Source organism: Notolepis coatsorum, assembly GCF_963971535.1.
Source record: "Notolepis coatsorum genome assembly, chromosome: 3".
Lineage (NCBI taxonomy): Eukaryota > Metazoa > Chordata > Actinopteri > Aulopiformes > Paralepididae > Notolepis > Notolepis coatsorum.
The window spans coordinates 35,343,716-35,360,948 of NC_140167.1; the positions used below are offsets into that span (position 1 = coordinate 35,343,716).

Sequence of the window (17,233 nt, forward strand, 5' to 3'; positions counted from 1 at the left end):
GGGGAAGAGGCACGCGCCAAACCCCGCCGGGACTAGACCGGGCCAGCGTCCCACACACAGCCATGATTGGGAGTGTTGAGGGGGGGACAGTTCCTTGGGGATAAGGGTGTGACGCATCCTCCTTACACACCCACGTAAACACAAAATGCGCACGCACAAACATGGTGCAAGCAATGCATTTGAATAATGTCGCCAAAACACAAATGTTGACACAGCTCAACATTCATCCATTCAGGGTTTATTCCGTACCCATCGTATTCTTCTTGCGTCTACTCTGTCTCTTTATGGCCGACCCGCTCCAGAGGGTATGAGATGGGAGTCCAGATCTGCTTCCTCCCTACGGCAGGGTGGCTGAGTTTTCTCACTGCTTGATTGTGCTCTTCCCATTAACCGGCTCCCTCTTTAACGGTCCACATGTTGAAGGGGGAGGGGCAGTAAATCCTGTCCCCTGCCCCTCGCTCCGCGCCGGCTCGTTTACGGGCACTGAAGAGCACACAAACATGATGAAAAAGTAGCTGAGATTTACAAGGCCTCCCCTGACAGCCGGGAAAAGGAGAAAATTAAACCAGGAGCGCATTAAACAGGCACCCATTACAGGGCCGCTCCGAGACCAATAATAACCATCATTGTGTCCCGTCATCTCGAGGTACATGACATGGTTGCAAAGCCTGCAGCCCTCCCCGTGTGACAGCTAACATCTTTATACCAGCCAGCTTGCACGCTTGTCAGGGCGCAGGGAGGGCAGAGAGAGAGAGAGAGAGAGAACACTTTTTCAACACAACTATCTCGTACATAGTGGGCTATGTAAATGTAATGAACACAAGCATGTTAGGACCTTCAATGGATGCCTTCTTAGGCCAGACTCCTTTTCCATTCCAACACAGAGATGGATTGTAAATATTTAAGCTGCCAACAGAAAGGACCTTGAATCTAATAGCAGTGGTCTTGCTATGCTTCTTTAATAAAGTGGAGATGGATTAATGAGATTAATAAACCTGAGTTTTTGGATGTGTGTGAGATTATGTGCAAAATAAATCAGCATTGGTTTTTTTTGTGAAGCGCCCCTTTAAATTTGATGCTAGATGACTAGATTCAAATTTAAAGGGGCGCTTCACCAAAAAAAACAATGCTGATTTATTTTGCACATAATCTCACACACATCCAAAAACTTTAATCAGTTTTGCACACATTCATTTAGTTTGACAGTTATTGAGAGTAAATTTGTTTGAATATGGCCACCGGTGATGTGATGGAGGAATCCTTGTGTTTTCTTAATTACAGCTCAATTAAATTATAAGATAGCAGTCCCTATATTTTTTCATCTACATCATTGCATGGAGCTGTGATTAACACAACACAAAGATTCAATGTCCCAGATGACATCACTGGTGGCCATATTCAAAGTGATTTACTCTCAATAACGGTCAAACTAAATGAATGTGTGCAAAACGGATTCAAGTTTTTGGATGTATGTGAGATTATGCGCAAAATAAATCAGCATTGTATTTGTTGAAGTGCCCCTTTAACATTATTCAGAATCCAAATGTCAATAAGATGCATCCTGAATCAGACAGGATCCGATCAGCAGACAGACCAGTTACTGACCTGTAAATATGATCCTAGAATAAGTAGATCGAATAATTCATTTACAGCAGGCTATATACAATTACACTAATCTGGGTTTTCAGAGTTCCTGTATTATGTGGGTATTTGGGCATGTCTGATTTACATCATTCCATTGCAGCAAAGCATTTCTTTTCAAGTTGTATAGTCATCCCCCTTGCCTACACTGTTGTGCTTTGCATGAATAACTGCAAAGTAACCAGTTATGCATCTCCCAATTTTTTTATCAAGCAAGGCAAAGCCTTGACGAATTATGTTTGGCGTAATCCGCTCCTGAACGAGCCTACTTTAATCATCCCGTCTCTGTGGAGTTTTACAAACAAGCAGAGAGCTCTCAGTAAGGCTCTCATCTCAACCCCTCTCTAACACCACTAACATCCAAAATCTCTCTACTAAAACTCTCCAATTTCTAAATGGTGGCGAAGGCCGCCTTGCCTCTACTATACAAGATTACAGTGTTGTCTTTGAAGAACAGGGATGTAGGCGACACTCACCTTCTCTGAGTGAAATAGACGTCACATTCATGTCTGATTTCCACTTAGTTTTCAACCAATTTACTGAATAATAGGCAGAGACAATGCAGGACCAATGCAAGCTATGCATTCACTAGGCTATAGGCTAATGTTGTGCTAAAATAGGCTAATGCTGAGTTCCAATTGAACAAAAATCAACCGTTCATTATATAGTTGCGAGGACATTATAACATACAGTAAATCATTGTATGGTGTGGAGTATAGCCCAGCAAAAGATTGCCTATACCCCGATTCTACATTGTTGGCTGCATGTATTTGCCTTGGTAAACTAAGTACCCATTTCTCTCTTAGGGAAAGTAAGAGCATTTAGCTACATCTCTCTAATCCACACTCCACCGGGATTATGAAAATGGAGGCAGTGGGAAAATTGCAATAGATTATAGACTAAATGCTGCATCCATAACAAGCTAGAATGCTTTTCCGTTTGGCCTCTTCCAGTAGCATTTCCACTTTAATGAGATTGTCCGACGTCTATGAAATGATCAGGACCTCAGTCAACTTGAAAGCCTTTTTATCCAGCTTATCTACATTATTTCACACCAATGTACAGTTGTTTCCAAACTACATAATTATCATTTTTAGGCATTACATTTAGTAAAATAAGTAAACATAGGTCTGAATTGAATCAGCCTGTTGGGAGGCTTTCACAATAGTGGTAAATATAATAGGTAACTGTTAAAGCAGCAGTTGACATAAGTTTGGTAGCAAGAAAAGTAGCATCATCTAGTGGTGAATTAAGGAATGACCGACTAACCAGCTAGCTTGCAGCTAACTGTGTCAATTGGTGGTGAAGGAGGCCATTTCCACCCTACATTGTAAAGCACTTTGAGCGTCTAGAAGAGCGCTATATAAATGCAATGATCATTCATTCAATTGGTTTCAATGAAGAATGCTAATATAAAAAATGTAAAGTTAAGTTTGACTCTATATACATGCCTTGACAAATGGTAGTATATCACAATGTTATGGGTCAGGGTCATGTACATTCAACCTGGTTGCTCGTGTACTTACACTCTTCTAACCCCAGCTGGTAGGCCAGGTTCTGTAGTCCTTTCACCTTCTCCATCAGGTTAGCTGTCGTCAGACTCCCCAGTTCTGTGGAGGGATGACAGGAGCCATGACTGAACTTCATGCTATAATATAACAAGACGAGAGAATAACACAACACAACACAACACAGCTCAACACAACACAGCACAACACACAGCATAACATAGAATGGCTGCTTTTTTATATAGCGTTTTTATCCAACGCGCTTTACAATTTGTTACTCATATTTTACCCATTCACTCACGCATTCACTCACACATTCACACCATGCAAGGTGCCAACCTGCTCATCGGGAGCAATTAGGGGTTAAGTGTCTTGCTCAAGGACATAGAATAACATAGCACAGCACAATACAACAATACATGAATACAACACAACACAACACAACGTAAAGATATTATGCCATGACAGGAGCAACAGCAAAGGTCTATAGACTACATGCAGGGCTCTACAGTGCGACCATATTGCTCGCATATGCCCCTAGAAATATGTACGGTATGTGCGAAACGGAAAAATCAATTACTCGCACGGTATGCGACTCAAGATTACAGCCTCAATCGTGCTTTTTTCTCCGCTATAATCGTTCAAAAACTACAAGTCCCACATTGCACTCAAGCCAACGGTCCAATCACAGTAGAGTGACGTGACTGGTTAAAAAAAAAAAAAAAAAAAGGAAATTACCAATCGGAAGCTCTCATTTTCTCTTTTACTTCCTGAGAGTCCGCCATTGTGATATGCAAGCGTTTTCTGAGACACAAGTAACATTGATTGATTGATTGATTGATTGAAAAGTTTATTAACAGATTGCAGAATGGGTACAGTACAGTACAGCTCAATACATACAATTGTTAAGGGGATGCAGACCAGAGAAAGACTTTCGTCTTGTTTACATCAGGGTCCCCCATTTTCAATTCATCATAACATATGACATACATGACAGTACTGCTACATCTATACATTTATGACATATCAGATTTGCAAATACAGTACTGTTTGTGATACAAAAGTGTCCAGAAAAAGAGTGTATATACATTTGACGTAGAAACTGTACATTGGAGGAGGTTGGGTGGGTGGGGTGGGGTTGGGTGGGGGCTGTACATTGGAGGTGGGGGGGGGGACACTGTACATTGGAATACTGACAAAGCCATACTTGGTCATTTACTGTACAACTGGGTTAGGACATTTGTAGGGGCCAGTTTCGAATTGCAGTCTCCCGTAGGTGTTTTTTGAGAGTGTTTTTGAAAGTGGGTAGTGATTCACATTCCTTTACAGCTTTGGGTAGGGCGTTCCACATTGATGTGGCATAATTGCGAAACGTGTTTAGTCCCTTGTTTGAGCCGAATCTGGGTTTAACATGATTTGTGGAGCTCCCTCTGGTGTTGTGATTGTGGTATTCACTGACCTTTGGGAAGTATTTTGACATGTACATGGGTACCTTGGTCACGTAGTGTATCTTGTAGACCAGGCCCATTGCAAGTTGCTGTACTCTGTCGTCTACTCTAAGCCATCCTAGGTTGTCAAAGTGGGCAGGGGTGAGGTGGGTTCTAGGAGTCAGGTCAAGCAGTAGTCTGACTAGCTTGTTTTGAGATGTTTGTAATTTGTTTTTTAGTGCCTTTGAGGTGCTTTGGTACCATGAGGTGCAAGCATAGTCGTAGTACCCTTGAATGAGTGCTCCTGCTAGAGTCTTCAGGGTATTCTTGTTTACCAGGGAGGAGATCCGGTACAAGAATCGAGTTCGTTGGTTGACTTTTTTTTATTACATTGGATGCCATTTTGTCACAGGAAAGATTAGCCTCTAGGATGGAACCCAGGTAGGTAATTTCATCTTTCCTTGTGACAATATTGTCACCCACTGTAACCGAGAAGCCGTCGGTCTTGCTGAGTTTGTTATTTGAACCGAAGAGAATGGACTCTGTTTTGCCCATGTGTAATGATAGTTTGTTGTCGGCGAGCCATATGCAGATTTTGCCTAGTTCCGAGCTGAGGGCTTTTTCAACCTGTAACTTGTTCTTGTCAGAGACCAGCAGGGCTGAGTCGTCCGCAAACAGGAACAAGTTGCAGTCACAAGCTGACGACATGTCATTTGCATAAATTAGGAATAGTAGCAGTCCTAGTATGCTTCCTTGTGGAACACCACAGCTCACTGTGAGGGGGGGGGGATAGGGTACCGTTTACCTCCACCATCTGTTCTCTCCCCTCCGCGTGAATATTAAAGGCAACCAACTTGTGTTCAGCTTTTCTCTGATTGGCCACGACCCCACGCCGCTAGCCCGCCCCCTTTTCCCGCGATCGCGGCAGGAACCTTCAAGTTCCCTGGTGCAAAATAAATCTGGTAGTTGGTTTATGACGTTAATTAATAATAAACACTGTTAGGACTCTTAATAATAAACACTGTTAGGACTATCTGACTCTTAATAATAAACACTGTTAGGACTATCTGACTCTTACTAATAAACACTGTTAGGACTATAAACACTGTTAGGACTATCTGACTCTTAATAATAAACACTGTTAGGACTATCTCGATTCACGCGTCACTACTGTAACTAGAAACTCTGGGTGTCACTGTACATCAGTGTGGAACTGTACGCTGTAATGTTATTATTTCGCGTTTTTAACGTCATAAACCAACTACCAGATTCACTCGTCACTGTACATCTGTGGAGGCTGCTGAAGCGCCAGCGGGGCGGCGCGGTGGTTTGTCCCCGGCTTCCGTGCGCCGCCGCCGGCTTGACTCGGTCCAGCTCCAGCAGCAGCAGCGGCCGTGCTCCGTTGTAGAAGCCCTTCAATGACAGAGCTCTCATATTTTGCGAATGCATAAACTATATCTTAAATTATGGCTATGTGTCTAATATGGCTGTCGCTTATCAATGACTTCGCGACAGCCATATTAGACACATAGCCATAATTTAAGATATAGTTTATGCATTCGCAAATATGAGAGCTCTGTCATTGAAGTGGGTGGTGGCAGCGTTACTAACAGCATTCACCCGGATGTAAAGTAGCGATTTTTATTGTTTTGTCATGACAAACCAATTACATAATCCCAACATATGTGTAAAGAAACAACATATTCCAGTTAACGGTATATTTTTTTAATGATTCATTACGGTATAAATTAGGTTAACTGGAGCTGCGTATTGCTGGCTCTTATATTTGCGAATACAATAGCGTTCACCCTGATGTAAACAATTCTACAACGGAAGACGGCCGCTGCCTGCCGCACGGTCAAGTGGCCTATCAGAGAAACGCTGAACGAAAGGCTGAACACAAGTTGGTTGCCTTTAATATTCACGCCTCCCCTCCAGGTAGGATTGTATCCAGCTCACTGATAGACTATCAAAACCAATTGCTTTTAGTTTGTCAATCAGAATGGTGTGATTGACAGTGTCGAAGGCCTTTTGTAGGTCCAGCATAACCATGTCGCAGTATTTGCCCGCGTCCACCTCTTGTTTGATGTGGTCGTTCAAATAGAGAAGGCATGTGTCAGTGGAGTGGGATGTTCTGAAGCCAGATTGGAATTCGTAGATTAGATTTTTTTCCACGAGGTACTTTTCGATCTGTTCGTATACTATTTTTTCCATGACTTTCGAGATGGATGTAAGGATAGAAACAGGGCGGTAGTTGCCCGGGTCTAATTTGCTGCCCTTTTTGTGCAGGGGTGTTACTCTCGCAATTTTGAAGTCCTTGGGGACGTGTCCCTGTTTTATGGAGAGGTTTATTATGTGTGTGATGACTGGGGTGATGGCTGCTGCTAAGTCTCTGAGGAATTTGGAGGGGATGTTGTCATGGCCAGTGGCCTTGTTCGGTTGGAGGGCGCTCAGTTTTTTGAGTACCTCATCTGTAGTTACCATTTCCAGTTTGAAGTCGTCTTTGTGGACGCCTAGGTTCTTGTAGTATGCTACTATGTGTTCTACCCCATACTGCCCTGAGTGGGAGGGTAGTTTGTTTACCAGTGTTGTGGCTATGTTTGTGAAGAAAGTGTTTAAGTAATTGGCTACATCCAGCTTGTCTAAGTTAATGTAATATTCTAGTCTTACCAATAGCAATAGATTTGAGAACACCTAGATGTATCGATAGCAATAGTAATATAACGTTAATGCAACAAAACGAATGCCTTGCTTTGTTAATCATAACGTTGATGCAGTAGCGTATGTCGTTGTGTTGGCTGTAACGGACATGACAATAACATAATGTGTACACATTAAAATTGCGATAATCGATTCTAAGATTTTCAAATCGATGCAGTTGAATTTCCCCTTAGGATCGATGCATTGCGATGCATTGTTACACCCCTACACCAAAGTAACTGGCCCACTGTGTATGTGTGTACAGCTAACTTGGCTAGCGTTATCAACACGCAGAGGTGGGCAATAGGGTCCAGCTGCAGCGCCGGACGGCCAGAGTGCAAGCGGTGTGACGTAATTGTCAGAATCGACTGTCAATCAATGGTCTACCTGACATGCAAACTCAAACCTCATACTGGAGGTGTACAGTATTTCAATAGGCAACCCTGAAAGGATAATTTTTCTAGAAGAGCAACACTAGCTCCCCCCTCTACTGATGGCCCTGGTGGTAATGCCAGTGTCTCCTTTTTGTTCAATGTCACTGCCTTTCTTATTAGGCCTAGTTGTTGGCTACAACTTTGCCACAGTAGGCATTAATCACTTAATTAATAGTTAAAATGTCTGTGTCCCATTCCCGTTTGCACACGCAGATACACACACACACACGCACACAGTGGGCCAGTGACTTTGGTGGTATGTGCTATTGCACAGATGTGTGTCCCGTTCCCGTTTGCACATGCACGCACAGTACAAATACACATTTATTTAAAAAAAAATAAAAAATAAACTCTGTTACTTGAAATATTTTCACTGTGCTCCTAAATATTTTTGGGTGCTCCTAAATTTCTTTGTGTGCTCCTACATTTTTTCATTTAGGAGCACATGTGCTCCTTGGGAAAAAGGTTAGCGTAGAGCCCTGACATGGAGGTAGAGGACAGTTTCAGTTAAATATAACATTTATCTTATTGTATATAAAATCCTAACATAAAGATTTGAATGTAAATGTTGTCTCTTTCCTCTAGCTCAGTGACCACGCTTAGAACAAACCCTCAATTTAAAATGGCATGTTTGGAAGAAACAATCTTTTGGGAATGCCTCGTGGGCTGTAGTTTATTCACCGCTTCTAGTGAACAAGGACGCTGTCGATTTAGTCTTTCAACTTCCTATTATAGATAGAGAGCAAGAATCTGTAAATTGTGTGATGTAAGGAAGGGGCAGGACTAGATAAGCACTGCTTCTTTCTGCCCCTTCTCGAACCAAATTCTATGTTTTAGTTTCTTTTTATTTGTATGTGTCAGTGTGTTTGTGTGTATGTGTGTATATGTAGCCGGGCTCGTATTGCCAATTTGCCATCTCTGCGTTGTGTGTGTTAAACTTCGATGCCCCGAGTGAGTTCCAAACCCGGGTCGGCCGCACCGCGGGCGACATCGCAGACCACTATACCAAGAGGTGAATTCACTTCTTGGTAACGTGTCTGCATGCTTAAGGGTGGATGAGTTTACTTGCAGTACCGCTACGTGCCACAGTCACTTCACAAAACTTGAAGTCCATCGTGACTGTGGATATACTCACGGACCTCCGTTACATTATACGTATATGTGTTTGTATGTATGTGTGTATGTAGATATATGTATGTATGTTTATGTATGTATATTGTTTTTGCTTTTATCAATTTGTTGTGATAGTTATGTGTGTTGGTTCGAGATAAATAAAAATCAATCAATCTATGAGCATGTGACACTGTGTCTAGAAAAGGACATATTAGTTCAGGTACTGGAAATAAAGAGGGTAGAAGTGGGCAGTGTGTATGAAGTGAATCAGTATGAGGCACCTCTATAAGCAATGCACTCAATAGAGGGCAGGCCTCGCATGGAATGTTGTGTAGTTCTGTCTCCTGGTATGGCTGCCTATAACCATTAGTAACCACTTTCAGAATAAATTTCTGTGCAGTGGTAGAGTAGGTAAAACACTGGAAAAGCACAATATTACTGTTCAACTGTGAGTTGTTTACAAGATACAGTAATACGACACCAAATGCTTACGTTTTTGTTGATACTGTATATTTCTCACATATCAACTGTTGTTTTGCACATAGCAACCGTTGTCTCTTCCACTGCCATGTATAAATCAATGGTTGCTATGTTACAGGCAGCCATGCTGGACGAAAGAGAACTACACAAACAGTGCGTGAAAGGCCTCTATGGGTTCATATGTGGGTATGTGCGTCCGTGTGTTTGCTGAATCGCTCCCTCAGTCACACAGTCCTCCTCTGACCGTGCACACACCCTTCCAATCACCTATAAACCTGTTGATACTTTACCTTTCAACATCTCGATGTCCTCACTCTCCAGCTCAGCCATCCACTTGGGCGGAGAGTTAGTGATAGGCTATGATGCAAGACACAAACAATGTTAAAATAATATATTGTGGCTTTTCTTAGAATTTTGGTAGCCTAAATCTGATAATATGTAGATCGTATTTCTAGTATCTCTCTAACTTATACTAGTTACCCTGATGAATCTCACTCACATTTTTATAAGACGCTGCAAACTCCGCCACTCCCGGCACTGCATGAGAGATCGCAGGTTCAATTTGACTCGTCGAAAAAACACTTCCATGCAAATCATTTGACAAATTTGGAGAGCACAAACTGCAGACTTACATTGTTCTGGCCATAGGTCCGGTGATGCTCGATCCAGCTTCTCAAAACTCAGAAGAGAGGACTCAAAGTCATCACCTGTCATAGACAAACAGGCTATGATAATCATGCATTATTCTCAAGTATCAAACAGGCCAATATGTTATCTATTCACTCCTCTGTTTCCACAGATTCTAATGAGAGTTATGAAGAATGGATGAACGTTTCTTTTCTTAATCAGGATTCAGGAAAAGGCCTGAATAGAGGTGGGGAATAGTCAATAGAATCATTCTCAGAATAATTCCATTACTACTTCATTGCAGGGGAGCAGCTTTGGCCCCTGTTTATTTCCTGCCAGCTACTGTATTAGTAAACATTGCCACATGAAATGAACGTGGGTGGACTTTTATTAATCCAATTGGGGAAATTCATCCTCTGCATTTGACCCATCCTAACTATTTCTGGAGCAGTGGGCAGCCACAACTGGGACCAGCTCCGGTTGTAATGCCAGTACCTTGGTGAAGGGCAATGGCAGGATTTACCTAGCATGCATGTCTTTTTATGGTGCAAACTGGAATTGTGGGGGAGAGAGTAGGGGGACAATATACCACATAAGTCAAGAACTGGAATTGAACCCAGGACATTACGATTATTTACTACATGGTAGGTATGCACCTTAACTAGGCCAGGGCCCTGGTATTATACATGCTGTAACACTAGAATGGCTGTGACACGCCTAAATGAAACAGGACTAAATGTCACAAATCTCCAAATCCACGATTCGATTTGACTTTCGATTTAACGGTCACAATTCTATTTGATTTTTGATCCCAAGTCTTGGCCCTACCGCTTGGGCCGGCTTGGCCCTATCCCTCTGTTTTGTGTGTGGAATGGATGCATAGTGTAGGCTGTAGGGTGTACTGATTATTTTGTGGGTCTAGGGGAAAGTGATCCTCTAGCCCTCCAAATGGATTTCAGTAAAGGTTTCGGTTTCCCTTTGAGGAAATACACTGAATCGCTTTTTTTCTATCTCACACCGTTCCAAAGATGATTACGACTGTATTTCCGCTGTAGCTTTGTTTTGAAGGGCCACTACCCAGTACCCACTCAAAAACTCCAAAACGAGGGGTAGGGCCAAGGGAAGGGAATTGGGATTGGACCTTAAACTTTGTAAATCACACTGCCAGGGGCGGCTAGGTGGTGTAGTGGGCAAGGCACTCGCCACCAGTGTGGAGACGCTAGGATTCGCGTGTTCGAATCCAGCTCTCCACATTGTTTTCAGTTTAGCTGGTCGTCCGCAGTAATACACATTGGCCGTATTACGGGGAGGGAAAACTGAAGGGTGGGGATCGAACGTTGTGAACAAGCGACTCCTACAAGTCGGTTGGTGCGCCTGCGCAGTAGAATCAGGAAGTGTCGGGGGCAGCGTGAGCCTCCCACGCGTTACTCCTCGACACTGAGAGATCGAGCTGCGCAGGTGAAAAGATGCGACTGCTGTTACCTCAAGTACCGGAGGGGACTTGTGCTATGTATGACTTAGTCCACATTGCAGCCGGCTTGTGGGAGGCAAGAAACAGCGTTCGTGACAGGGGAGGGTTGAATTGGATGATACGAAATTGGGATGGGAGAAAATATAGAAAAATGGGAGAAAAAGTGGATCAAAAAAAAAGTAAATCACACTGCCAGGAAAAAAAGAAGAGAATTCTGACCCTGGTGGCTTTTTGCAAATGAGGAAACTCAAGCTGTTGTTATAAACTACACTTCTGCCATCTAGTGGCTCTTCTTTTCACTGCAATGTGCACTTTTCACGTCAAAATGCATTCATGCTCTTGATAGCAATTTGACTTTCCATTTTAAGGTCACAATTAGATTCTATATGATTTGTTTCTCATTTTGATTCATCAATCGATCAAACAGAACCTAAACAGGACCATAATTAAAGTGATTAATTACACCTGTGTTTACCTTGTGATGACAGGTCAAAATGGCTGCTGTGAAACGGGCCTGTTGTCTATGCTTCAGACTCAGAGACACTATATAATGAGAGAGACTGTGTATGCTTGTTAAGCACTCAAGTTTGGTCATGTTAGGCGAAGAGCATTGCTGGCTGCTGGGAGTGTATCCCTTTGCTGGCTTTGTTGGACACAACTGTAAATCACTTTGGATTAAAGCTAAATGCCGAAACCCGACCAATTTTTCGCCATCGACCCACTTCTTTTTTTTATCATCCACTTTTTCTATTTTCCTCCCATCCCAATTACCCGCTGTACCAATTCTCCCCTCCCCTGTCTTGAACGTTGCTCGCATATGCCCCCCACTGGCCGGTTGTAGGGAGGATAGAAGCCTTGCATCACGTGTCCCCTCCGATACACGAGGTGATGCCACAGATTACTTGTAAAAGTAATCCGATTACTGATTATTGATTACTCCTTTAAAAAGTAATCCAAGTTACTTTACTGATTACTTGATTATCAGAGTAACTTAGTTACTTTGAAAGTAACTAGGTTACGAAGTCGTCGTCGTTCCCCCAACCGTTTTTTTTAAACGCTTTATTGAAAGTGCATAAATCGTTTTTAACTTGTTTCTCTGCACATAACGTAAATTGTTAAACTAGTGCTTCAGCTTCTGTACCATCAAGTATGGTAAAACAACAGTCTATGATGCTCACAGCATTAGAGCAGCCAGCCAGTGGTTTTACAAAACCAGTGTATCCATTCACATCTAACAAATGCAGGCTGAACTATTCAATTATATCAATTGTAACTATTAAATTGTTTTTATAAATGTCTCTCTATAAACATACAATCAGTCTCTCTTTAACATGTAAATTAACTGTAAATCTGGCAAATAAGAGCTTTTGCTCTGCCACCATCAAATATACATTAATCAAAAGGGAAAGAAACAATCTCTCTCTTTTGCTGTTTGGCTGGCCTCCGAGTCCTCCTGTACCTACTAGTCGAAGCGTCGGCTAGTGTTGTGATTCCAGATGCTTTCAATGCAATTGGATGTGCTGTTTTTAGCGGTAGACAGTATTTTGTTTCCTCCGCATATGAACGTGAAGTAGTGACTGACGAGCGTTTTGGGATGGAAGTCTGAACAGAAACTCACTTTTAATTTTGCCAAGCGTTTTGGGGTGGAATTCTCCGACGACGGAGCCCTGCTGTCACACGATTGGCGCATATGTCACATGACGTGCTGTGAAGACCCGCCCTACTCTGCCTCTGATTCGCAGACTGTGGATGGGGAATGTGATTGTACCAAAGCAGAGTCACTCACAGACAGAGTGTCCAGTCACGCCGCGGCCCGCGGGACACATTCTTGTGTAACCCTTTCACTGCCACACTACGTCACTCCCAAAAGAAAAACAGCTCAAAATGTATTTTTGACTGTCGAAAACGAAATAAAATACTGCATTCCGCCTGCATTATGAATTTATGATGAGATAGTAACGAAATAGTAATGCACAGCCACTTGGACAAGTAACTGCAATCAGATTACTGGCTTTTAAAGATTAACACGTTAGATTACTATTTTCGGGGGAAAGTAATCAGATTACAATAACGCGTTACTTAGTAACGCGTTACCGGCATCACTGACGAGGAGGCAGCCTGTCACGTCTTTTCACCTGCCAGCGCGGACTCTCATTGGCGAGGTGTAACGTGTAGGAGGCTCACACTACCCCCGCCATTTCCTGTCTCTGCTGTGCAGGCGTCCCCCAACCGCGTCTATACTTTCCGTAGCCGCATTTCTGCAGGACGCTCTCTGATTGGCCACTGACTGACGCTCTCTGATTGGCCACTGACATGTTTGCCCAATCGCGTGACGAGCTGTGTCTTTGCCCATTTCCGCGTCGAACAGCCTGCAAACTACCTGGCGTTCTATTCGCCATGCTCTAAGACAAACTCTAACCTTAACCGACTTCGAAAGAGTGCCTAAGCCTAACCAGTGTAGAAACTGACGTCGGCCAATCAGAGAGCGTCCTGCAGAAATGCGGCTACGGGAAGTATAGACGCCCCCCAACCGACCTGTAGGAGTCGCTGTCCACAACGTCCAGATTACCACCCATCGACTTCCACCCGCTAACTCTGCCAATTGAGTTAGTATGACGACTGGCCCAAGCCGGAGGCAACGCCGACAGCCGGAGTCGAACCCAGTGTCTCTTGAGTTGGTGACGAGCGCAATGTCCGCTGCACCACCCAGCCGCCTCTCCATCGACCCACTTCTTCAATCAATATCCGTCTTCTACTATCATGCACTTTTCCAATAATTAATCTTCCTTGCCTATATTACTACCTACTATACTAATATGTCTCTCTACTCTCTACTACTACTATGCACTCAAGACTGTAGCACCCAAGTTTCAACACTGTTTGATGAACATTGTTACTCGGCTGAAAGAGTTGTACCCTTCCTGCTGACCTGTTGTACAGAACTTGTAAGTCACTTTGGATAAAAGCGTCAGCTAAATGACAATGTAAATGTAAATATAGTTGGAACGGGATGCAAAGGACTTTGAAAATGGACAAATTGATCCCCCTCACTACTTTTAAGGACTATCGCAGGTTATCGCAGAGTTGTTTACACACACCTGCAACTGTCACCAAGCCTTTTTAACTGTAATTTGTCTGTTCTGCTTCATGTATTACATACCTTGTAATTTGGTTGTTTAATTATTTCCCTTACCTCAGTGATGTATGTATTGTCTGTCTCTCTATTTTATTTACCCTTCGAGAGGCCCTTTTGTCCTCTCGCCAGGCCGTCATTGTAAATAATAATTTGTTCTTAATTTACCTGCCTGGTTAAATAAAGGTTAAATAGAATAAATAAAATTTAAATTCTATTCTTGAAAATCAGGCTATGTTTTGGAAAAGGAGGGAAGGGGTCATTTGGGCTTGAAAGGACCAAAGGGGCGTTGTTGTACAATTCAGATGCACAAAAGGCAGGTATGAATTCAACCTCTTTTAGTGATAAACTAAATCTAATTAGGCTATAACATGCTAGCTACACCGTGTTCATAGTCAGTCACCAGTGCACTACAGGAGTGCCATCTGGGCTGCCTTGTAGGGGATGTGGGGGGTCCTGGGACAAGCTCAGATTGAGAGGGAGGGACAGAAGAGGATATGTAATATACAGAACTTGGCGGGACTCATATTAATGTATAAAAGGTCATGTCATTATTGTAGAATGTACATTAAGCCTCCAATTTTTCAACAAATTGAAAAAAACAACAAACAAAACCAAATGCACAACATTACAGTAGGTATGGGGCTGGGATATTTATAGAATCAGGACAGTAGTAGTAATGTTATTACTATGGTTAAACTGAATGAATGAATGAATGAATGAATGAATGAATGAATGAATGAATGAAAACTTTATTTAACAGATTGCAGAATGGGTACAATACAGTACGGCTCAATACATACAATTGTTAAGGGGATGCAGACCTGAGAAAGACGTTTGTCTTGTTTCCATCAGGGTCCCCCATTTTCAATTCATATAGACATTTATGACATACACAACATACATGACATTTATGGCATAGGGACATATAGGTATTTAGTACTGATACATTTGTGACATAGGCGTATTAGGCGGTATTCAAATATACAGTACTGTTACCCCTAGATCCTGACAGAGTATATACATATGATGGGGAGGGGACTGTACATTAGGAGGGGGTGGGTGGGTGGGAGGGAAATATACATACGGCGGGGAGGGAATATATACATGCGGTGGGGAGGAGACTGTCTATTAGGAGGTGGTGGGGGTTTTGGGCATTTACGGTGGCCAGTTTCGAATTGCAGTCTCCCGTAGGTGCTCTTTAAGAGCGGTTTTGAATGTGGGCAGGGATTCACATTCCTTTACAGCTTTGGGTAGGGCGTTCCACATTGTTGTGGCATAATTGCGAAACGTGTTTAGTCCCTTGTTTGAGCCGAATCTGGGTTTAACATGATTTGTTGAGCTTCCTCTGGTGTAGTGGTTGTGGTATTCACTGACCTTTGGGAAGTATTTTGACATGTACATGGGCACCCCGGTCGTATAGTGTATCTTGTAGACCAGACCTGTCGTCTACTCTAAGCCATCCTAGGTTGGCAAAGTGGGCAGGGGTGAGGTGGGTTCTGGGGTTCAGGTCAAGTAGTAGTCTGACCAGTTTGTTTTGTGATGTTTGTAATTTTGTTTTAAGCGCCTTTGAGGTGCTTTGGTACCATGAGGTGCACGCATAGTCATAGTACCCTTGAATGAGTGCTCCTGCCAGAGTCTTCAGGGTATTCTTGTTTACCAGAGAGGAGATCCGGTACAAGAATCTAGTTCGTTGGTTGACTTTTTTTATTACATTGGATGCCATTTTGTCACAGGAAAGATTTGCCTCTAGGATGGAACCCAGGTAGGTAATTTCGTCTTTCCTTGTGACAATATTGTCACCCACTGTAACTGAGAATCCGTCGGTCTTGCTGAGTTTGTTATTTGAACCGAAGAGTACCGGTACCCTATCCCCCCCCCTCACAGTGAGCTGTGGTGTTCCACAAGGAAGCATACTAGGACCGCTACTGTTCCTAATTTATGCAAATGACATGTCGTCAGCTTGTGACTGCAACTTGTTCCTGTTTGCGGACGACTCAGCCCTGCTGGTCTCTGACAAGAACAAGTTACAGGTTGAAAAAACCCTCAGCTCGGAACTAGGCAGAATCTGCATATGGCTCGCTGATAACAAACTATCATTACACATGGGCAAAACAGAGTCCATTCTCTTCGGTTCAAATAACAAACTCAGCAAGACCGACGGCTTCTCAGTTACAGTGGGTGACAATATTGTCACAAGGAAAGATGAAATTACCTACCTGGGTTCCATCCTAGAGGCTAATCTCTCCTGTGACAAAATGGCATCCAATGTAATAAAAAAAGTCAACCAACGAACTCGATTCTTGTACCGGATCTCCTCTCTGGTAAACAAGAACACCCTGAAGACTCTGGCAGGAGCACTCATTCAGGGGTACTACGACTATGCTTGCACCTCATGGTACCAAAGCACCTCAAAGGCGCTAAAAACAAAATTACAAACATCTCAAAACAAACTGGTCAGACTACTGCTTGACCTTACTCCTAGAACCCACCTCACCCCTGCCCACTTTGACAACCTAGGATGGCTTAGAGTAGACGACAGAGTACAACAACTTGCAATGGGCCTGGTCTACAAGATACACTACACGACCAAGGTACCCATGTACATGTCAAAATACTTCCCAAAGGTCAGTGAATACCACGATCACAACACCAGAGGGAGCTCCACAAATCATGTTAAACCCAGATTCGGCTCAAAT

The 17,233-nt window shown here is 43.0% G+C and overlaps 1 protein-coding gene across 1 annotated transcript in view; it reads right to left on the bottom strand.

The window, feature by feature from the left end:
- lin52 (lin-52 DREAM MuvB core complex component) overlaps positions 1-17,233 on the bottom strand; it is a 44,425-nt gene that overhangs the window by 25,455 nt on the left and 1,737 nt on the right. The window contains exons 2-5 of the mRNA XM_084310173.1: positions 9,936-10,010; positions 9,803-9,840; positions 9,594-9,660; positions 3,168-3,251 (exon numbers count right to left, since the gene is read on the bottom strand). Coding sequence (XP_084166299.1) covers positions 3,168-3,251; positions 9,594-9,660; positions 9,803-9,840; positions 9,936-10,010 — 264 coding nt within the window. The remainder of the gene's footprint in view (positions 1-3,167; positions 3,252-9,593; positions 9,661-9,802; positions 9,841-9,935; positions 10,011-17,233) is intronic.